The sequence below is a fragment of the Neomonachus schauinslandi genome, chromosome 9 (genome assembly GCF_002201575.2).
Source record: "Neomonachus schauinslandi chromosome 9, ASM220157v2, whole genome shotgun sequence".
Lineage (NCBI taxonomy): Eukaryota > Metazoa > Chordata > Mammalia > Carnivora > Phocidae > Neomonachus > Neomonachus schauinslandi.
The window spans coordinates 70945528-70967289 of NC_058411.1; the positions used below are offsets into that span (position 1 = coordinate 70945528).

A 21762-nucleotide genomic window follows, 5' to 3' on the forward strand; every position below is an offset into this window, starting at 1 on the left:
GGAGAAGCGGGACTACCGCTTGGGGCTGGGGCCCCAAGTCCTGGGAGGGGTCCTCTACAAGGAGGGAGGGGTGGGGAGAGCCCCCATGCCTCCAAAGCTTAGGAGCTGCTGGAAGACGCTGCCGAAGGGTGGGGGCTTGGGGGGCGGTGCTGATGCCCCGGAGCCACTGGGCCAGGGAGCGGCGGGCAAAGAGGAGGGGCCTCGCTCGCCACTTCCCCCCTCTTTCTCCGCAGCCACTCAGGATGAGGGTCCGGCCCTGCCAGCCCGCGCTGGGGCCCCCCCGCCCGGCCCCGGTCTAACTGCCCCCGCCCCCAGGCCTCGCCCGGCTCGCAGGCCCCCAGCCGGCTCTCCAGCCCCAGGATGCGCTGAGCCGCCGGGGGGCTGAGGCCGCGCCAACTACATGCATGTCCCCCGGGGGCAAGTTCGACTTTGACGACGGGGGCTGCTACGTGGGGGGCTGGGAGGCGGGGCGGGCACATGGCTACGGCGTGTGCACGGGGCCCGGCGCCCAGGGCGAGTACAGCGGCTGCTGGGCGCACGGCTTCGAGTCACTGGGCGTCTTCACGGGGCCCGGCGGACACAGCTACCAGGGCCACTGGCAGCAGGGCAAGCGCGAAGGGCTGGGCGTGGAGCGCAAGAGCCGCTGGACGTACCGCGGCGAGTGGCTGGGCGGGCTGAAGGGGCGCAGCGGCGTGTGGGAGAGCGTGTCGGGCCTGCGCTACGCCGGGCTCTGGAAGGACGGCTTCCAGGACGGCTACGGCACCGAGACCTACTCCGACGGAGGTGCGGGGCCCGGCCCACTACTGTCTGTCTGCTCGTCCGCGTGCGCCTCCGCGTCCGCCTGTCCCGCGTCCGCCTTCCCCGCCATCGGCCCCCTGCCCCGCTGTTCTCCTGTACGCCTCCCCCATCCATATGCGCCCCCTGCGCCCATCTTGCCGCCCTCTCCTCCCATCGCGCACTCCTTCCTCCCACTCTGGCCCCTGCCTGCTTCTCCCTCTCCCCGGTCTGCAGTCTGCCTGCCCTCACCCCTTCCCTGTCTGCCTGTCCCTCACGCCTCCCATCTACCTGACCCTCACCCCCCCATCTGCTTGTCCCTTCCACCCCTCCTCTCTGCCTGTCCCACACCTCTCCTCTCCCCCCACCCGCCTGTCCCTAACACCTCTGCTCTGCCTGTCCCCTCACATTTCCTCAGTCAGCTTGCCCCTCATCGTCCTGTCTGCTTGTCACATGACTATCTTAAACACCCCATCAGCCTGTCCCTCGCACCCTCTGGACTAGCTGTCCTTCACACACCCAGCCTGCCTGGCCCTCCCCCTTTGCCTTGTCTACCTGCACGACCCAAAACCACAGATCTCCTGCTGCTATCTGTCGGTCTTCACTCTGCTCTTCCACACCTTCCGACCCAACCTGGCCCGTCCCCACTCCTAGAGCTCTTCCTCGACCTCCACGCTAACTGCCCCCACCTCTCCCTCCCGACACTTAAGGCCTCCAGGGGCGCTTGGGGCCGAGGGTGCAGGAAGCAGCGGGTCCTGACCCTTTCTCCCCGTGTTACCCCGCCCGCAGGCACCTACCAGGGCCAGTGGCAGGCCGGGAAGCGCCACGGCTACGGGGTGCGCCAGAGCGTGCCCTACCACCAGGCGGCGCTGCTGCGCTCGCCCCGCCGCACCTCCCTGGACTCCGGCCACAGCGACCCCCCGACACCGCCCCCGCCCCTGCCCCTGCCGGGCGACGAGGGGGGCAGCCCGGCCTCGGGCTCCCGGGGCGGCTTCGTGCTGGCCGGGCCGGGGGACGCTGACGGCGCGTCCTCCCGAAAGCGCACCCCCGCGGCCGGCGGGTTCTTCCGCCGCTCGCTGCTGCTCAGCGGGCTCCGGGCGGGCGGGCGCCGCAGCTCCTTGGGCAGCAAGCGGGGCTCCCTGCGCAGCGAGGTGAGCAGCGAGGTGGGCAGCACAGGACCCCCGGGCTCCGAGGCCAGCGGGCCCCCGGCCCCAGCTCCGCCCGCCCTCATCGAGGGCTCGGCCACTGAGGTGTATGCGGGCGAATGGCGCGCCGACCGGCGCAGCGGCTTCGGCGTGAGCCAGCGCTCCAACGGGCTGCGCTATGAGGGCGAGTGGCTGGGCAACCGGCGGCACGGCTACGGACGCACCACCCGCCCGGACGGCTCCCGCGAGGAGGGCAAGTACAAGCGCAACCGGCTGGTGCACGGGGGGCGCGTGCGCAGCCTCCTGCCTCTGGCCCTTCGCCGGGGCAAAGTCAAGGAGAAGGTGGACAGGGCTGTCGAAGGCGCCCGTCGAGCCGTGAGCGCTGCCCGCCAGCGCCAGGAGATCGCCGCTGCCAGGTGGGCATCCGCTGCAGAGGCCAAAGCTGGGCTAAGTGGAGAAGGTACCCTGGGGACAGTTGCGGGGGTGGGGGTAGGTAGTGCCTAAAGGAGGACCACGACCCAAGGCGTAGGACTTGGTGGGGAAGAGCAGGCCTAAGGCCAAGCAGTTGTAGCCCTGGGTATTTGGATTGTTTATATCTGAGGCTACAGGTGGATGTGGGTGTAACTGTGGGTGGCTGGGTATTTGAGGGAAGCCGTGTTAGACTCTAACCGTGTCTTGGTGTCTTTTGTGGGGATGTGTGTCAATGTTGTGTGTGGGAGTAGCAAGGAGCGCTGGCTTGTGCAGGCTCAGAAACCTGTCCCCAGTGCTCCTCTTGCAGCTGGGAGGAGCAGCCCTGGGCGGAGAGACAGGGAATGTGCATTCCTAGCCACATCCCTGCCTGCCCACAGACTGATGTTATTTCAGCCTTGGACCTTGGGGAGAGCTAGTTTGTACAGCTGACCTATCCACATGAGAAGATAGTTCCTCTCAGCTTTGCTTCCTCTGCCTCCCTTTACCCAACTGATAAAGGTTTGAGGGGAGGAGGCTGGCCTGTAAATGAAATTTTCTCTCCGTAAATCAGATTACATGTCCATGCGTTATCTTATTATCTAAAGCAGCACTGTGCAGTAGGAATATAATGTAAGCCAAATATGTAATTTTTAATCTAGTAGCCTTGTGAAAAAATAAAAACAGATAAATGATTTTAATTATTACATTTTTTTAAAGTAAGCTCTAGGCCCAACATGGGGCTTAAACTCAAGCAACCCCGGGATCAAGAGTCCCACACTCCACCAAGTGAGCCAGCCAGGTGCCCCATAAATAGTACATTTTTATTTAAACCAATATATCCAAAATTTGATCATTTCAACCTAGAATCAACATAAAATTACTAATGAGGGACTTTATAGTCTCCCTTTTTTTTTTTACTAAGTCTTTGAAATCTAGTATATATTTCATGTTTATATGCATCATTTCAGATCAGTGCATCATTTCAGATCAGACTAGCCACATTTTTTTTAATAAATTTTTTTAAAGACTTTATTTATTTATTTGACAGAGAGAGAGACACAGAGAGAGGGAACACAAGCAGGGGGAGTGGGAGAGGGAGAAGCAAGCTTCCCGAGGAACAGGAAGCCCGATGCGGGGCTTGATCCCAGGACCTGGGATCATGACCTGAGCCGAAGGCAGACGCCTAAAGACTGAGCCACCCAGGCGCCCCCAGACTAGCCACATTTTAAGTGCTGGATTCAATAGCACAGATCTAAAGAAAGCCAAAAACCCATTTGTAATGAGGTTCACAGACCTCTGATTTATACAACTCATACATGTGAATTTTTGTATATTGGATTTTCTTTAAAAAGGAGGGTACAGTTGAAGGATTTTGTTGAAATTTGAGACTGCTTCAGAGGATCAGATACCAAGATATGTCCAAATATGCTTCAGTGCATTTGTATAAGGGGTGACCAAGGTGTCTGTGTAGGAATGTGTCATACCCAAAGTAGATGCCTGAGCCAGAGATGTCTATCTGTAGCTACATCTCAGTGTCTAGGTGGTTAGAGTCCAGGGCCTTAAGCCAGGGAAGGGGGAGGGCAGGGCACCAGGGAGCACGTTAGTCTAGATGAGGAACAGGCATGGGCAGGAAAAACTGATCTCAGTAGCTGAAAGATCAGTCAGTGGGAGGAGGCTGGTTGGTCTCCCCAGCAACAGGCCTGGCAAACCTGATTGGTTGCCAGCTGCCATGGAAACAGCAGAGCCTCAGCAGCAGGTGCCTCTGCCAGGTAGCCTGAGCCTGGCCTGATGACTGGATCTACTGCCTCAGACTTGCTCATCTACACCCTCCAAACTCAAAAACACAGCCTCTTGTCACTGTTGCAGTTTTTGGCTGCCCGACAGAACTCCATGCAACCCAGGACTCTGATCGTCATCCCCTGCACTAAACCCTGAGACCAGTTTAGTTTCAGGGCAAGGCTAGTTCTATAGAGTCTGACAGCCCAAAGAGAAAAGAACAGGGTTATCTAAGGTCCCTCCAAACAGGCTCTAAAAGTCCTTGACCCAGCAGGTTTGAGGGGAGGAGGCTGACCATATCTCCCTAGGTACATAAAGAGGGGGTAGGCTTAAGACTACAGTGAACACCACCAGCCTTCTTCCTACCCAGGTACCCAGACTGCCTTCCTAAGCCAGATGAACAAGCCTGGGGCCAGCAGAGGGGTCTTGATCCATTTAAGCCCAAGGATATCTGATTACCTTTACCTCTGCCCCGTTGTGCCCCACCTTCAGTCAGTATTACAGAACTCATTGAATGATCACGGGCATCTGCGATTAACAGCAGACGGTGAAAGGGAGGGGAAACTGAGGAAGCATCTGACATTAGAGGGAGAACTGGGAAACCACCGTGGAGAAAGGACTGATAGTGCTTCAGGGCGCCCGTACCCAGGGCGCAGGGCACAATGGGAGGGGTATGTGGAAGGGAAGGAAACTAAGAGTTTCCTTGGAAGGTATAATCACAACGGTGAGAAATGCATGGTGGCTGGGAGAGGGAGTAGAAAGAGCAGAAAGGGGGGGACCCACGCTTACCCCAATTCCAGAGCTCAGAAAGGATGCGATGGTGCAGGGAGGAAGGGGCAGTGACCTAGAGGTGAGAAGAGTGTGGTAACAGACGAGGCTGAAGAGAAGGAGCCTGTGAAACTGTCATGTCAGGAAATCTGCAGGGAAGGGGCAGGGTTATGTTAGGGGGGTTAGCAGTGGTAACAGGAAAGGAGGCAAAGGCTCCAGGCACAGGGAGCGGGTGGCCCAGAACAAGGGGCAGGGAGAGCAAAGCTGCTGGGAAGGCCCAAGCAGGTGCGACTAGAGAGAGGTGTGCGGAGGGCATGAGGTCTCATCTGTCCCTGGGAAGGGAGCAGGATGGGACTGTGATAACGGAGTGGAGGGCGGCCGGTGGCTGTGGCTGGAAGAGGGGACGTGATGGTGGCAGGTGTGAGGGGAGCCGGAGAGTGTGATGAGAGCAGGCACAGCCCAGGTCTAGGAGTGGAAAGCAGAGGCCAGCTGCCCCGCCAGGCCAGGGAGCAAGGTGAGCAAGACCGAGCCCTCCAGAGGTGACCTCCGATCCAGAGGACACGATGTGGTGGGGACATGGACCAGGGGGCTGGAGCATCTGAGCAGGTCTGCTAAGTCCCTGTCCCTGGAACCCGACAGGGCGGCAGATGCCCTTCTAAAGGCAGTGGCAGCCAGCAGTGTCGCTGAGAAGGCTGTGGAGGCAGCTCGAATGGCCAAACTGATAGCCCAGGACCTGCAACCCATGTTAGAGGCCCCAGGTGAGGCGTGGGCAGCCTGGGGAGCTGGAGGGGCTCAGGTGTGGGGAAAGGGAAGGAAGTCCCTGCAGAGGACTGGGGATGGAAAAAGCCAAGGTATGAGGGTCCAAGGGGACAAGGATGGGGGCCAGACCCAGATGTTTGGGGAGCGGAACTGGGAATTTATAAAATAGGGTAATAAGGACTAGGGGTCTGGGGTCTGGGGTCTGGCTTTGAGAGGCTGTAAGCCTGGGAGGTGCTCAGACAGGGGGATAAAGCTCTAGCTTTTGCTGCCCAAGGCCAGTTAGGCCCCTCTGATTCTTAGCTGTCCCTGCCACAGGCCGCAGACCCAGGCAGGACTCAGAAGGTTCCGACACAGAACCCTTGGATGAGGACAGCCCTGGGGTATACGAGAATGGACTGACCCCCTCAGAGGGCTCCCCTGAACTGCCCAGCAGTCCTGCCTCCTCCCGCCAACCCTGGCGACCCCCTGCCCGCCGGAGCCCACTGCCTCCTGGAGGGGACCGAGGTCCCTTCTCCAGCCCCAAAGCTTGGCCTGAGGAGTGGGGGGGCCCCGGTGAACAGGCAGAGGAACTAGCTGGCTATGAGGCCGAGGACGAGGCTGGGATGCAGGGGCCAGGGCCCAGAGACGGTTCCCCACTCCTCGGAGGCTGCAGCGACAGCTCCGGAAGTCTTCGAGAGGAGGAAGGGGAAGACGAAGAGCCCTTGCCCCAGCTGAGAACCCCAGGGGGCTTGGAGCCTGAGCCCATGGCCACACCGGTCCTGAGGGACCCAGTCTCAAGGGGTCCTGAGGCCGGGTGCCTGACAGAAGAGCTTGAGGAGCCTGCTGCAACCGAGAGGCCCGCCCAGCCGGTGAGCTGCCCTCTGTCCCTGCTTTGTGGCCCCTTTTCTCCTCAAAGCCTTGCCTCTCATCCTTTCCAGACCTCTGTCTGATTCCTTCAGGGGCTCTGATTTGGACTCAGCTTCCTTCCTGCCTGCCCACTCTTGGACTATATCCCACCTAAAAAAAAAAAAAAAAAAAAAAAGGGAACTTGTGAGCTGCAAGCAACTTTAGAGACCTTCACCTCCAGCTCCCTCATTTGACAGATGGGGGAACTGAGGCCCAGAGCCCTTAAAGTAATTTGCCCAAGGTTACCAATAAGGAATGGTAGAGCCAAAACATCTTTCCCTGTTCTCCTTCCATATCATTTCCAGCTCCTGGTTTCCTACTCCACCCCCACCCCCACCTCCACACTTTCTCTCTTTGGTGCTCAGAAATAAAAAAGGAAAAGCTTGTTCCCTCCCTACCCTGACTCTCCCTCCCTCTCCTGGGAAGAAGGGAAATGGGAAAGGAGGCAGAAAACTGGGAGGGGTGGAGTTTTCCCAGAAGCCTCTACTCTGATTGGACTCCAGGCCTTCTCCTGTTTCCTAGCAACCACATCCTCACCCCTTCATCCCTCTGTGCTTTACTGCAGTACGGACTGCTGCTGCCAACGTCTGCTACTAAGGCCAGGCACCTTCTGCCTGGGCCACGTGACATGCTAGTGGGCGGGGAGCGGAGGGAGGGGGAGGAAGGGCTGTTCCCGACTTGAGGGAGCCAGCGGGAAGGAGGGGCCCTGCCTGGCAGGAGGGAGGTGTTTTTTTGCAATCCAAAAAAGGTTGGAGATGCCCCTGCTCTGACCTCTGGGGAGAGGTGCCTGGGACCCTTTAGCTTTGCCACCTCTGCCAGGGCAGGAAGGTGGGACCTGTCACTGGACATGGTCCTCAGGGACTGAGACTGCCTTTCCCCCCCATCTCTCTAGGGAGCTGCCAACCCCCTGGTGGTGGGAGCCGTGGCCCTCCTGGACCTCAGCCTGGCGTTCCTGTTCTCCCAGCTCCTCACCTGAGGCTCCTGCCCAGCCTAGTTCTGGCTTCGGTTGCTGCCTCTTCACTTCTTTGACCTGCCTTTTTCTCTTTTCCTCCTCCTGGTTGTTTTTTCTCCTATCTTTCTTTCTCTCCTTCCTTCTGTTTCTTTTCTGTCCCCCTTTGGTTTTGTCTTTTGCTTTTTCTTTCCAGCTCTCCTTTCAGATTCTCTCATTTATTCTGGATCTGTCTCTGTCTTCCTCACTCCCTCCCCCACCCCACCCCACCTCTCTCTCTAGATTGTTTACATATGAAGGGCTTTTCTCGCTCAGAGTCGCTCTCTTCTCTGAGACACACAAATCTAAGTCAGACCATTGCCCCGTGTCTTCCCCGCCTTTTCTTTAGACCTGAACTTCGGTGAGGGTGGGGGTTTGGTGTCCTGAGGAGTCTCCTGGAAGCTGAGTGGAAAGGAAGAAGAAAATGGAGAAGGGATGACTGTATACGGGGCAAGGCACTGGCTGAGCTGCTGTGGCTCCCTGACCCAAAGGGCCTGGTGTCCCTGCGAGGCCTAGTGAAAGAGCTGGAGGAGGTACGGCCTCCATCTCTGACTGTGGAGGAGCCTATTTCACCTCCAAGCACTGAGCTAGGTTCTTGCCTAACTCCATACTTCCCTGAAGGAGACAAGGGAGATGAAAAGTAGAATGACTCCCTAGGATCTCCCTCTTCCTTTCCTCAACAGCCAGCCCCCCGCCCAACCCCCTAGGGTGGCATACCTTGTCAAGAGCAATGTGTAAAGGAAAGAAACCGTCCAATGCAGTCACGTCTACCCACTGACCTCTCCCACCCTCCTCTCTCCCCCTAAAAGTTTATTTGGTTGGTCTGGACTCACTTGTGGCCTTTGATTAGATTTCTAAGGGGCCTGAAGAAGACATTTCTACTGCAGAGGGTTAGAGGCACTTGAGCTAGGACCCTACTCCCCAACTCTGGCAGTTGTGGCGTGGGGGTGGGGGGAGGCATTTCTGGGGAACACAACCAGCCTAGATAACAGGAACTCACAGAGCAGCAGAAGCTGTGACAAGTTTAGTAATCTCTAAGTGGGTTATATCCCTTCCCCCGTCACATCAGAATCTTGTGAAATGGGAAAACAACAGAAAGAGGGATCAAAGGAAGCCAATCTCTCACACACTTTCCAGGCAGGGCAGAGGTGGGAGTCAAAGCAGGGTGAGAGGTGGGTGGAGAGCCCTGTTTGAGGTTGTGGCTGATCCCTGTTAATAGCTTTCCCCTCGGGGCAGGAAGCCCTAGGAAGAGGAGGACCCCTCTGTAGGGTCCCCAGGGGATCTTTCCTCCCTCCCCTGCATGAGGCAGACGCAAGCTGCCTGCCAACCCCCTCCCTCAAGGAATGGCCTTGCCTGGGAATGCCCACCACACGTACCCTCTTCTTTTTTTCTAGTCAAACTCTGTTTACTCCTTGGCCTGCCTCCCTCCCTCCCCTCTAAACCTTTACTTCTGATTTCTATTTCATGGAATTTGGGATTGAAGTTAAACTACAACAGTGCCGCCAACACCAAGTCTTGCAGGAAAAAAAATACAAAGAAATTTAACAAAAAAATATATTAATAAAAAAGTTCAAAAAAGGGGGGGGACTGTCATCTCCTTTGGGGTGCGATGGTTTCAAATCCAAGCTCTCTTGAGGCTCCCTGGGGGGTGAGAATGTACAAAGAGGCCTCTTGGGGAACCCCAGGCCTCTTATGCAGTCTTGCCGCCAGGACAGCTCCTTGCCCTCAACTCCAAAGCCTGAGGCCTGAGCTCAGAGGGTTCTAGACAGCTCAGCTGGGCGGCCCAGGGGGGGGCGGGGTCCCGTGACGGGGGCGGGAAGAGGGAAGGACCAGACGAAGGACCAACCCCCGTCGGGCCCGGTACCAGGAAGCGCTGGGGGGAAGAGGAGCGGAGTTGAAACAAGCCAGGTGAGGCTGTCGTTAAGGCTGGCGTCCTGGTGTGAAGCTGAGTCCACCTGAGGTGTGACCTTGGGGAGGAATCCCGCGGAAGAGGTAGCGCAGGACCCAGGGAGGAAAGCAATGGCCGAGCTAGGGATGGGCAACCAGGTGGGACCGGAGGATTGGGTGGGGTGGGGGGGGGGAAATAGGCGGGGTTCTGGCGCATGCTCCGTCGAAATGGGCGCGGAGTGGGGCGGAGACGCATGCGTAGTGGGGATCTCCTCCCACGGTGAGGAGGGGGCGGAATTTGGTAAACCCACGTGGGCAAAGGTAAATGTGGGCTCGGTTTTAGGATAGCTGCAGGACCTGGGCATTCAGGATCGTGGTACAGAGCGAGTCTGGGCTGGACGGCCAGGTACTCCCGGCCCGAGAGGTTCAAAGCCCTCTCCATTTCCGGGCTCTGCCCCCTCAGGATGGTGGTGCCTTCGCTGAAGCTTCAAGATCTAATCGAGGAAATTCGTGGGGCCAAGACCCAGGCCCAGGAGCGGGAGGTGATCCAGAAGGAGTGCGCCCACATCCGCGCCTCCTTCCGCGATGGGGACCCTCTGCACAGGCACCGCCAGCTGGCCAAACTGCTCTACGTCCACATGTTGGGCTACCCCGCCCACTTTGGACAGGTACTGGGCAGGGGTGCCTCCCTTCTGAGTTTGATGAGGAGGGCTAATGGGGCAGGGTCTTGGACACCTTCACCTGCTTGTGCCCTGATTTTTTCATTCTCCAAAGTTTCTGAGCCCTTCCTCACAGCATGCACTGCCGACCTCCTTCCCCATTACAACCCCTGTAGGTCATAAGCTGGACTGAACCCTTCATTCTCTGGCCAGCCCCATTCAAGCCACCTCCTTTTCTCTCCCACCTCCTCGACTCCTGGTTCCTTCAAACTACCCACTAACTTTGAATTTCCTAAGCCTTTTCCTTTGTTGAAGGGAGGATGATGGGAAATGGTGTTACCATAAATTAATCTGCTGGTAAAGAAGATAGAAAAGGGCTGTTAGTGCCTCGAGTTTCACCCCTGCCCCTTCCTGGTCTGCCCCCTTCCCTGTAGATGGAGTGCCTGAAACTGATCGCCTCCCCCAGATTCACAGACAAGAGGGTGGGCTACCTGGGGGCCATGCTTCTACTGGATGAGAGGCAGGATGCCCACCTGCTCATTACCAACAGCATCAAGAAGTGAGAGGGTTCTGGGAAGCACTTGGAATCAGGGAGATGGGAGAGTGGGGAACTGGGAAGTCCCAGGGGGCTGCCTGTTGTAGGTACTGGGAAGGATGGATTTCTCAGAGCTTGACTGACCACCCTCCCAACTCTGCAGTGACCTGAGCCAGGGGATTCAGGCAGTACAAGGCCTGGCCCTGTGCACTCTGAGCACTGTGGGCTCTGCTGAGATGTGCCGGGACCTGGCCACTGAGGTGGAGAAACTGCTCCTGCAGCCCAGCTCCTATGTGCGCAAGAAGGTGAGATGGCAGGACTCTAGGCACTTGCCCCTCCCCCCCCCCAAACCGTCCTGTTTGCCACGTGTTAAAGGTGGGAGGTCCATCCTGGGAGACCCTGCCCCTTTTTGAGCCCCCTGATCTCTGCAGGCTGTTCTGACTGCAGTGCACATGATCCGGAAGGTCCCCGAGCTCTCCAACATTTTCCTCCCACCCTGTTCCCAACTGCTTCATGAATGCCACCACGGTAAGGCCACGGGCCTCCCCATCCCCTGCCTTACCTCTGGCTATGGACAGAAGTGAAAAATAGGATGGGAACACCAGCCGCTAGGAGCAGGGTAGCATGTGCACATGAACACACACACGCAGTAGACTCTCCTGTGCCCCTGGCCCACCATTCACTGCCCTCCCCCCCGACACCAGGCATCCTGCTGGGCACCATCACGCTGATCATGGAGCTCTGTGAACGAAACCCTGCAGCCCTCAAGCACTTTCGAAAGGTGGGCTGGTGAAAGGGGCAGGCCCTGGGCCAGGAAAAGAGGGGCCGTGGGGTTGGAATGGGTCTGAAGGTTGAGAGGATTAGGAAGAATGCCCAGTAAGGCTGTGCCCTCCCTCCAGGTGGTTCCCCAGCTGGTGCAGATCCTCCGGACTCTGGTGACGACGGGATACTCGGTAGAACACAGTGTATCTGGAGTCAGCGACCCCTTTCTGCAGGTGGGCTGACCCTGTCCTGCTGTATCCCTGGAAAAAAGAGCTTAGCAGTAAGCCCATGGCTAGCGGCCACCTCCCAGAGAACACTTTGGGTCAGTGAGTGGCAGGCAGGAGGGTGGCAGGCACAGGATCGCACGGGTCATCCCGAGACCAGTGCGGGAAGCGGGGGATACCTAAAGGTCAGAAATCCAGTTTGGTAACAACAACAACAAAAAGCCTGTCTCCAAATCCCCTGGCCTCACATGCCTCTGATCTCCCAGGACCCCAGGGACCTGTGTGGGGTAAGGGGAGGGAAACTCTAGGAAACCAGCCAGGCCCCTCGCAATACTTTCTTTGGTGCTGGATTTTTCTCTTCAACCCAACTCCTTACCCTTTGAACCCCTCCACCTTTCAATGTTTAACCCATCTCAGGTCCAGATACTTCGTCTGCTTCGGATTCTGGGCCAGAACCATGAAGAAAGCAGTGAGACCATGAATGACTTGCTGGCCCAGGTGGGAGGCTGGAGAGTGGGCACTGGTTAGGTGTGTGGCTCTGAGATCCTACCAGGCCCAGGCACCCCTCACCTGACCACCCACCCCATGGTGGCCGTATAATCACGTCTCCGTTTCCCTCTAGACTGCGATCTCCATGAGGACAGGGACACAGTCTGTCTGTGTGGTGGCCCCTGGCACATCGTGGGGGCTTGGGGAACTTTGTTAGATGATGAAGGGATGATGTGGTGGGTACCTTCCAGAGACCTGAGGAGAGGACCGAGCCCCTTCTAGTTGCATCTTCTCCCCCATCCACTCAGGTGGCCACTAACACAGACACCAGCCGAAATGCGGGCAACGCGGTCCTGTTTGAGACTGTGCTGACCATCATGGACATCCGCGCTGCAGCCGGCCTGCGGGTATCATCCCATATGCCCCTCCCACTGCAGCCCCACCCACCAACCCCAGCCAGGCAGACAGGTCCTGTGCGCTGCTTTCTCCTCCCCACCCATCATCCTGTGCCCTGCAGCCGGCCTCCTTAACGAGCGCGTCGCTCCTTCCCGGACTGTCCTCAGCCTTTGCCTCCCGCAGGTTCTGGCTGTCAACATTCTCGGCCGCTTTCTGCTCAACAATGACAGGAACATTAGGTAATCATCCCAGGTGTCTGGCTGGGCTGTGCCACTGAGCCCCTGGTCCCTGGCCCTCCTCCTTGCAGCGTCTCTTGATTTACCTGCCTCTTACTCCAGGACTAGGGCAGATGGGGCAGGGAGGGGGCTGAGGCCCACGGCGTGATAGGCCCTCCCCCGCTCTGGCCAGGTACGTAGCCCTGACGTCATTGCTGCGTATGGTGCAGTCCGACCACAGCGCTGTGCAGCGGCACCGGCCCACTGTGGTGGAGTGTCTGCGGGAACCCGACGCCTCCCTGAGCCGGTGAGGAGGACAGAGGAACAAGGAGGCAGGCAGGGGGCCCAGCGCCTGGTAGCCAAGACCTGGACCGGGTCAGAGCAGCTGAAGTGGAGGGACTAGGAAACAGGTGCCTGGAGAAGGAAGGGCCTGAGGCCTAGCTCAGGGTGACCCGGCCACCGTGTATTGACGACATCTTTCTCCTGCCAGGCGGGCCCTGGAACTGAGTCTGGCTCTGGTGAATAGCTCCAATGTGCGAGCCATGACACAAGAGCTGCAGAGCTTTCTGGAATCCTGCCCCCCTGATCTACGGGCCGACTGTGCCTCAGGCATCCTGCTGGCAGCAGAGAGGTGAGGTGACAGGTGCCCAGAAGGCAGAGACGGTAGACTCTGGGGAGGGTCCGTACCAGGGCTGAAGAGGCATATGTCCCCTAGGTTTGCCCCAACCAAGCGGTGGCACATAGACACCATCCTGCGTGTGCTGACAACGGTGAGGCAGGGACTGATGTAAGAGAGCTGGGAGGGAGTGGGCAAGGTTCACCACCCTGAACCCTTGGCCACATTCACCCCCTCCAGGCAGGCACCCATGTACGGGATGATGCGGTGGCCAACCTGACCCAGCTGATTGGGGGTGCTCAGGAGCTACACGCCTACTCTGTGCGCCGTCTCTACAGCGCCCTGGCAGACGACATCTCCCAAGTACTGTTCCCCCACCAGACCCAGGGCTGCCTGAGCCTCCCAGCCCTTCCTGGGCCACCTACTCCCCATACCTGATGCCCCACTGTTTTTCCCTGGAGGTCACAGCTACCCGTTTAATGGAGACATTCAAGGACAGAGCCCTGGTTTTAGTTAGAACACCTGGACTTCTGTCCTGGCTCTAGTACCTACTGGCTCTGTAACCACAGATGACTAATTTAAGTCTCCTTACGCCCAGTGTACTCAGCTCTCTACCCTGCCTGCCTCCCACAGCTGTCTTGATAATCAAATTGAGATAGAGCTCTTTCTGTGCGTATCAGGTTTTTACTACCTTGAATGTTGAGTGGATTAACAGAAGCCAGCCACTATCTATCTACCGTCTTTTTTCCATATTAAGTAGGGTGGGCAGAAACCACGTACCCCTTCCTCAAGGCAGGGACCCTCTTGCTTGGTTCTCACTGAGCTCCTTTTGGTGGGGCCATGTAGTTCTGATGCTTGGCCACCAGAGGGCAGAAGACAACCAGGAGCCAGGACAGAGCTGGCAGGGGTGGGGGGACGGACAAACTTACAAAACTGTGCAAGAGCCTTCCCTTTCCCCACCTCTCCAAACCCCACAAGCTCTGCACTGCACAAAGGGATGTCACAGGGCGTGGAAGTGGGGAGGGGACCCAGAACCTAGCCTGGCATCTTTCTTGTCCCACGCAGCAACCGCTGGTGCAAGTGGCAGCCTGGTGCATTGGAGAATACGGGGACCTCCTGCTGGAGGGGGCCTGTGAGGAAACTGAGCCCCTTCAGGTGAGACCGACCTCGGGAGTACACTGAGGAGGGCCTCAGCGGGAGAGGCAAGATGCCCCACGGTTACTACCTATGTCCCCGCAAAGGTGGAGGAAGAGAAGGTGTTGGCACTCCTCGAAAAGGTGCTGCAGTCCCATATGTCCCTACCAGCCACCCGAGGATATGCCCTGACAGCCCTCATGAAGCTCAGCACCCGGCTCCGTGGGGACAACAAGTAAGAAAGGGTCCCGGCCCCTCTTCTTGGTGCCTCCAGTGACAGATGTCCCTTCACCGTGCCCACCAGTTTCGGAGTTTCTCTCCGTGCACACACTCCAAGTCCCCCAGTCCTTAGGTTCTTCCTCCTGAGCCAGGTGTTGTGGGTACCCCCCTGCTCTGTGCGGCCTTTCCCTTCCGTGCCACATCCTGGAGTTGAAGGGCAGGGCAGGCTGCCCTCCCGCTCACACGCCACCCTGTGGCCCAGCCGCATCCGCCAGGTGGTGTCCATCTACGGGAGCTGCCTGGACGTGGAGCTGCAGCAGCGGGCCGTGGAGTACAACATGCTCTTCTGGAAGTACGACCACATGAGGTGCGACCGTCACTGTGCCACAGTGGAGGACCCAAACCCCTGCCCTGTCCCCATGTGGCCTCTCCCCAGTGCCCCTTTCTGGGTACAGGGGTCTCATCCTCCCCTTCGTCCTTCCTCCTCCACAGTCAGAGCCTCCCACCCATAGTTGACTGTAGCCAAGGTGGCTCCCAGCCCTCCTCGCTCACCGAAAACCAGCAACAGCGTGCCGGTCTTAGGAAATCAGAAGGGCCCTCCGACCCACCGTGTGCAGGGTTCTGCACGGTCTTAGCCATCCTCCCACATGCTTCTTATGAAAAGCCCGGGGTCCACCCAGAGGGACACACCTGTATTCTATCCTCTCAGGGCTGCCATCCTAGAAAAGATGCCTCTCGTGGAGCGAGGTGGCACTCAGGATGAGGAAGCAAAGGAAAGCAAAGAGGCCCAGCTTTCGGAAGCAGCCCTTGTTGCCACAGAGCCGCAGGTGAGGAGGCCAGAAGCCCCCGAGGGAAGAGGACTTGGTCTGGCTTCCGCACCTAGCCCTGCTCCTTCTGCCCTTTCCCCCAGGCCTCCAAGCTCTTGGATCTGTTAGATCTCCTGGATGGCACTTCTGGGGCTGCCCAGCCCCCACCTGCTCTGGAACCCTCCCCAGGAGGCACTTTAGTACACCTCCTCGACCTGCCCTGTGTGTCTCCAGCCCCAGGTAAGCCTCAACAAAGGGGAGACAGGAGACGTCTTAAGAAAAGGAGGGGTGGAAATGTGCTGCTTCTCTTTCTTTGCCAAGGACTGGGGTCCACATGCCCTCTTCCGTGCTGTGAGCCCCCCATCACATCCCCATCTTGGTAAAAGGGTTCATTAGCTTGTGCCAGTTCCCTCCTGGATACCCCTCAATGCCTTCCCTTTGTTCCAGACTTCGTATCCTGGCCTGTGAGGCCCAGCTTCCTCCCAGCCCATCTCCTATACTTTCCCACTCCCTGCTCCACTGGCCCCTCTCAGCTCCTCAGACCGTCTCACCTGAAACCCTTGGTAATCTGTGCTCCTTTTGCATGGAATGTCTGTTCTTTTTTTTTTTTTTTTTTTAGATTTTATTTATTTGAGGGACACAAAGAGCATGAGCGGGGTGAGGGGCAGAGTGAGAAGCAGACTTCCCCACTGAGCAGGGAGCCCAATGCGGGGCTCAAACCCAGGACCCTGGGATCATGACCTGAGCCAAAGGCAGATGCTTAACCAGTTGAGCCACCCAGGCGCCCCTACATGGAATGTTCTTGCCCAGCACATCAGATGACTGGCTCATTTTCACTCTTCAGGCCTCAGCTAAAATGCCAGATACCTTCCCCTACCAAGTTATTCCTCATAGCACCAAGTAGTCTGTGATTATCTTGGTTGTTTTCTTGTTTATTGTTTTTCTCTGCCCATTAGACTATAAGCTCAGAATAGGGACTTCATCTTCTGTCCACTTTGTCGCTAGCATCTCAAGCACTGCCCTGCACCCAGTGGGTGCTCACTTAATTTCTGTTGAATGAATGAATGAACTTGTTATCTTCCCCATACATTGAGCTGCTTCTCTCTCCATACTCCAGCTTCCATCCCAAATCTCAGAGTGTTTGAGCGTGAAGGACTGCAGCTGAATCTGTCTTTTGTTCGCCCCCCTGGAACCCCTGCTTTGCTCTTAATCACGGTCACTGCTATCAACACCTCAGGGGCTGATGTCACCCACTTTGTCTGTCAGGCTGCCGTGCCCAAGGTTTGTAGAAGACCAGGGTTTGAGGTGGCCTGGGCACTCCAGGAGAAAGGCTAAGTAGAGGAGGTGGGTGGAAGAATGAGACGGGAAGGGAATGACGTGCAGAGATAAGCACTTGGGGTGTTATGGGAAGAGGCTTTGAAACTGTTGGGTGTGGAGGGGTTGCCTGAGCCCAGCTCGTTGCCTTACTGTGCTCTGCCCAACCTCTTGTGTTCAGAGTTTCCAGCTGCAGCTACAGGCCCCCAGTGGGGACACAGTTCCAGCTCAGGGTGGCCTTCCAATGACCCAGCTCCTCAGAATCCTCAATCCTAACAAGGTGAGCTCAGGAGCACCCGCCCCCACCCCACCCCCTGTTGATAAGGCCCAGGGACAGAAATCACAGGAGCTAACCCTGGTCTCCACTCTCGAATTCCTAGGCCCCCTTGAGGCTAAAGCTGCGCCTCACCTACAACCACTTTGGCCAGTCGGTGCAGGAGATCTTTGAAGTGAACAACTTGCCCGTGGAGACGTGGCAGTAACTCAGCCTCCACTCAGTCTGAAATCCTCCTGTATCCCAAACTCCCCAGGGTCTCGGCCACTTGGAGCCTGCACCTGACGACTACCAGCAAGTGGCGCTCTGGTCCTGCGTTTGCCTCTGCAAAATCGGGGCGGGGGGGGGGGGGGGGCGCCCTTCCCCCCCCCACAAATAATGAAAGCCCAATAAAGCCTGAGGGGGAAAGCCATATTTGGGTATATTTGAGATAGAAAACGTTTACAAATCATAGCAAGGGAAGGTTTGTTGTTTGTTTTTTTTTTAAGATTTCATTGTTTATTTGAGAGAACGAAAGCAAGAGAGATCACAGAGGGAGAGGGAGAAGCAGACACTCCACTGAGCAGGGAGCCCGACACAGGGCTCGATCCCAGGACCCTGGGATCATGACCCGAGCCAAAGACAGACACCTAACCAACTGAGCCACCCCGGCGCCCCAGGAAGAGTCTTCTTATCCAGGAAGTCTGTATCTTCCCTTGAGCCTTAGGAACTTGTTTCAACAAAGGGCTCTTTTTACCCTCTCCAGGTTCGGCAGATTTGCCCCTAAACCTCCACAGGAGGCACTCTACCATCTGGGCCAGACTAGGGCACAGTAGCAAAGTGAAACCAGAACTTCCAGATGTCTAAAAGGGATTCCCACCCACTTCCCCAACCTGCTGCTATTCCCCACACCCCAAGGCAGGGAAGTCCCTGCTGCCTCCCCTCATCTCTAAGTCAGCTGTCAGGCGGTTTAGGAGGCGCTGGCAGAATCAATGGCATCGACCAAGGGAGGGGGGGTGGCAAGGGATTTTCCTGTGCTTAACTACTGATCACGGCTAAGTGGAAATCCTATAAACACGAGCGGAAATCAATGGAGGCTGCTTAGCGGCCAGGGGAGAGGGGCGGCCCACAGATTGCATCTGACGGATGAGGGAGGGGGCAGCCAGGGAGGGCTCAAGGAAGGATAGCTGAGGGTAAGGTGAAAGAACAGGCAGAGCTGGAGAGAGAGGAGTCACTGTGGGAAGGAGGCCAGGGGAAGAGGCACAGTGTGCTCAGGAAGGAATCCCGTTAGACCCAGAGTTCTCTTCGCTGTTGAGGAAGTGACACCCTAGCCCAAGCTGCTGTCAGGAGCTTTAGTCCCTTGTGGCCTCTCTCTGGGGCTGTATACTTCTAGCAGGTGCTGGTAGTCCTGAGGCTGGAAGCACTGTAAGTACATCATCACCTTGGCAGGTGCTCGCTCCTGCGCCGGCACACCTGCAGGCCAGAGGAGAAATGAGAGAAGCAGACAGAGCTGTAAATGCTTTGACTCGGCTCCCTGCCCTCATAGCCGACCCCAAAGTTGTTTCCAGGGCAGCACTGGGATTCTGAATGCCATCCAGCCAGTTTCTGTAACCCACCAGCGCACACCCTGACTGCCCTGTGCCAGTGGGGCCTACAAGGGCCACGTCGGGTAGGAGTGAGGCTGGGAAGCCAAGCATGAGCCTCTCCTCCAGCAAGGAGAAATGGTGAAGAGTCGCTCAGGTGCCATGTAGACAGAGGGGGCCTCTATATCCACTCTTTTCGGTTACTGCTCCTGTCCCCCAGTCAAGATTAAAGCCCATGGAGGCAGGCCAAAGTTCATTAGGTTGGTAATGAAGCACATGCAGAGATGCACACAGAGAACAGGGATAGAGAAAGGAGAGAAGCAGCAACAACCATGGGGTGGGATTCACATAGAATTCTAGCCTCTATGTGGTATGGAGCCGTGATAAGTCAGGGTCTTACTGTTAGAGCCTGGCAGCATGCTGGGTGGAGAGCAGGAAACTCAACTCAGTGTATGTTTGCTGAGAAAGCAAGAGCAGCATTCCACCGCTTTAAGGCCTCATGGGACGCACAACCCCATACTTCTGTGGATGAACTGTCTACAGAAAAATCTGCCACGACTTGTCCTGTTGTCTGTCACATAAATACAGTGTTCCTGCCTTTTACTCAAAGCCAACAGGGCAAAATTAAATGAGGACCTAGGTAGTTGTAAAAATAAGGACAGGATTGGGGGAAGGAGGGATGGATGGAAGGATTCAAGCAGAGAACGGACGCAAACTTGGAGCGGCTGGAGGTATGAGAACTAAATGAGGCAAGGACTAGGGAAGACAAGGAAGGATCCGATCCAGTTAGGCAGCTTCTGTAAAAGCAAACTGGGCCCTCCAAAAAATTGCCAAGACAATCCCCGTTACAGGAATAATGCCGAGACCCTCCCCTCTAGCTGGTTCAGTGGGTACATCCAGAAGAGCGGTAGGGAAGGCAAGGAAAGCACAGAAGGGCCTGTCTCCCTCACCGAGCATGCTGCTGAGCCTGTGGATCTTCTCTAGGGCAGCTGGGACCTCAGCCTTCTCGGACACCAGGGCTTCTACCTCACCCACAGTGTAGCCAAAGTCGGCTGTATCCAGGTCCACCCTGAGCGGAGTCTCCTCTTCATCAGCTCCAGATAGCACCAGCTTCCAGGCACTACGCCTAGTCACAAAACTAGCTACTTCCTGCAGCTCCAGTGGCCCCAGCACAACAGCCACACATCCAGCCCCCTGGACGTCAGCTCCCAGCACCTCACAGAGCTTGGCCACAATTGCAGGCTCAACCGTGAGTTCCACATACTCAGTGTGAGGTCCTGAGACCACTGCTGCTCCCCGATATTTGAGCTCCCATCCACTACCCTCTCGCTGCCGCAGCCAGTGGTCCGCCCGCATGAGGCTCAGCTCACGGGTGTCATAGTAGCTGTCCCGGAAGGTGACCTGGTGCTCCAGGGTGCCCCCCAACTCCTGCAGCCGCTCCTCTGTGTCAGGGCCAGGAATGAATTTTCGCTCCACTTCAGTCAAGGCCTGGGCCATGCTACCTGCAATCACTAAATCAATAAACATCTGCTGAGCTCCCAAGGGTGCTCAGCCTTGCAGGGTGACAATTCGGCAAACCGCCCCCCACCCCGCAAGAATTTGTGAGGCACACGCTGTCACCGAGCTCTGTGTTGGGGCTACAGCTCTTTCTCCCTGCCTCAGTGATGGATGGCCCCCGTCTGGCTCCGGTATCTTAAGGTTCTGCAACGGTGACAGATCTCCAGGTAATCCCTTACACCCTTGCTGATGTCCTCAATTCAAAGGGCTCCCTGGAAAACTGTAGTGGGGGTCCTCCTTTCCACACTCGCCCTCTATACCAACTACCCCAGGTGTCCAGTGGCTCACTTCGCGCAACGACCCCGCCCTTCGCCACAGCACCGGCCCGGCCCGCGGAGCTCGGGTCTCACCTCAAAGTCCGAGGGTTTTCCATTCGCGGGACCTGGAGATGGGCGATGGGAGCCTACGCCACGCCCGCGAGGAATGCCGGGAGCAGTCCCTGGCCTTGGACCTCGGCCCGGATCTCTGCGCACCTACCCGGTGCCAGCACGAGCGGCCATATTAGGCCCGATGTGGCGGTGCCGAGGACAGGCCAGGGTCCCAGAGGCCCGCTACGTGTTGGGGGTCCGCGGCCTCCGCGATGGGCCGGGAGCGCAGAAGTCCCCCTGCGCTCTGCTCCTCCTGCCCGACCCCTGCCGGCTCCCGGGGGTCGGCCCGGGTCTCAGGCCTCAGGCTGAGCCCGGCACCCTGGGGCCCGGGTGCATGATGGGAGGTGTAGTTCCAAAGGGAGATTTTGCTTTCTCGCCCCACCCGTCGCTATGGTGACAGGAAAGCTGCGGTTACTGCCCGCGGGACTCAACCTAAAGTTGAGCAGGGGCGGCACGGACAGCCTGATGCAAGAAGCCGAGCCCCAGTCCGGTCTCCAGCCCCTTCACTTCCTAGGCAAATAGGCCTGAAATCCGAGCCACTTACTCAGACGCTGTCCAAGAGAGATTTTATTGGCTATTATGGCGGCCCACAAAATACAAGCGAGTGGTAATGGGCTGCAAAGGGGGATAACTAAGACCAGTTTAACTACTCAGGAGTTTTAGAGGGGATAATACATCCTGCCATGAGTGTTTAGGGTAAGGTTGAAAACTTTCAGAGAAGGAACAGTGTTTTTGATAGGAACAAAAGACACGACAGGATTTCAACAGAGACCCAGATGGAGACAGGAACAGCATGAGCAAAGACCAAGAAGCTGGAGAGCACCTGGCCAGTGTATAAGGAGATGAGGCTAGAAATACAGTTGAAGGGCAGGGTGGAAATGGCCTTGAGTGCCAGCCTGAGGAATTTTCACTGAGTTGCCAGTGGCCCCTGCGCAGCCTTTGTCTGGAGTGGGAGAAACTCTCATGTTTGCTTAAAATACAGGAAGATGTGGGGGTGGCCCTTTGACTGCTTTGGGAGATAAAATAAAGAAGAGCTCCTTCTCCTTACTCTCTCTGAGGGCTATGATTACCTGGAGACTGTGTGTCTGACCCTCTGGGTGAGGTAGCTTGCTGAGGAACAGTGGCTCTTTTCAACTCCTATGATGGGTGAGAAGTGCCAGGTTCTTAACATCTGTCATCTTCCCAGTATGTTTCTGGAAA

The 21762-nt window shown here is 57.2% G+C and overlaps 3 protein-coding genes across 5 annotated transcripts; 2 read left to right on the forward strand and 1 right to left on the reverse strand.

The window, feature by feature from the left end:
- Positions 1-404: 404 nt before the first annotated feature.
- Positions 405-8328, forward strand: JPH4 (junctophilin 4). Its single transcript, XM_021695412.1, has 5 exons — positions 405-783; positions 1564-2335; positions 5553-5671; positions 5988-6520; positions 7450-8328. The coding sequence occupies exons 1-5, from the start codon at positions 405-407 to the stop codon at positions 7531-7533; spliced, it is 1887 nt and encodes a 628-aa protein (XP_021551087.1). The 3' UTR covers positions 7534-8328.
- Positions 8329-9401: 1073 nt separating this feature from the next.
- AP1G2 (adaptor related protein complex 1 subunit gamma 2) lies at positions 9402-17445 on the forward strand. Of its 3 annotated transcripts, XM_021695418.2 has the most exons (22): positions 9402-9453; positions 9896-10100; positions 10526-10650; positions 10790-10931; positions 11058-11154; positions 11331-11407; positions 11526-11621; positions 12030-12110; positions 12410-12508; positions 12681-12736; positions 12906-13019; positions 13203-13343; positions 13428-13482; positions 13569-13691; positions 14394-14483; positions 14570-14697; positions 14944-15048; positions 15391-15508; positions 15592-15727; positions 16605-16768; positions 16983-17081; positions 17182-17445. In XM_021695418.2, the coding sequence occupies exons 2-22, from the start codon at positions 9897-9899 to the stop codon at positions 17281-17283; spliced, it is 2352 nt and encodes a 783-aa protein (XP_021551093.1). In that variant the 5' UTR covers positions 9402-9453; position 9896; the 3' UTR covers positions 17284-17445. The 3 variants fall into 3 exon arrangements, with proteins under 3 accessions (XP_021551093.1, XP_021551094.1, XP_021551095.1); XM_021695419.2 differs by lacking the exons at positions 9402-9453; positions 9896-10100; positions 10526-10650; ... (3 more) ...; positions 11526-11621; positions 12030-12110 and adding an exon at positions 12124-12140; XM_021695420.2 differs by lacking the exons at positions 9402-9453; positions 9896-10100; positions 10526-10650; ... (6 more) ...; positions 12681-12736; positions 12906-13019 and adding an exon at positions 13047-13122.
- A 222-nt stretch (positions 17446-17667) lies between these two features.
- Positions 17668-20907, reverse strand: THTPA (thiamine triphosphatase). Its single transcript, XM_021695421.1, has 3 exons — positions 20545-20907; positions 19588-20148; positions 17668-18527 (listed from the first exon to the last, which is right to left on the reverse strand). Exons 2-3 carry the CDS (start codon positions 20132-20134, stop codon positions 18382-18384), a joined length of 693 nt encoding a protein of 230 aa, XP_021551096.1. The 5' UTR covers positions 20135-20148; positions 20545-20907; the 3' UTR covers positions 17668-18381.
- Between the last annotated feature and the right edge of the window lie 855 nt (positions 20908-21762).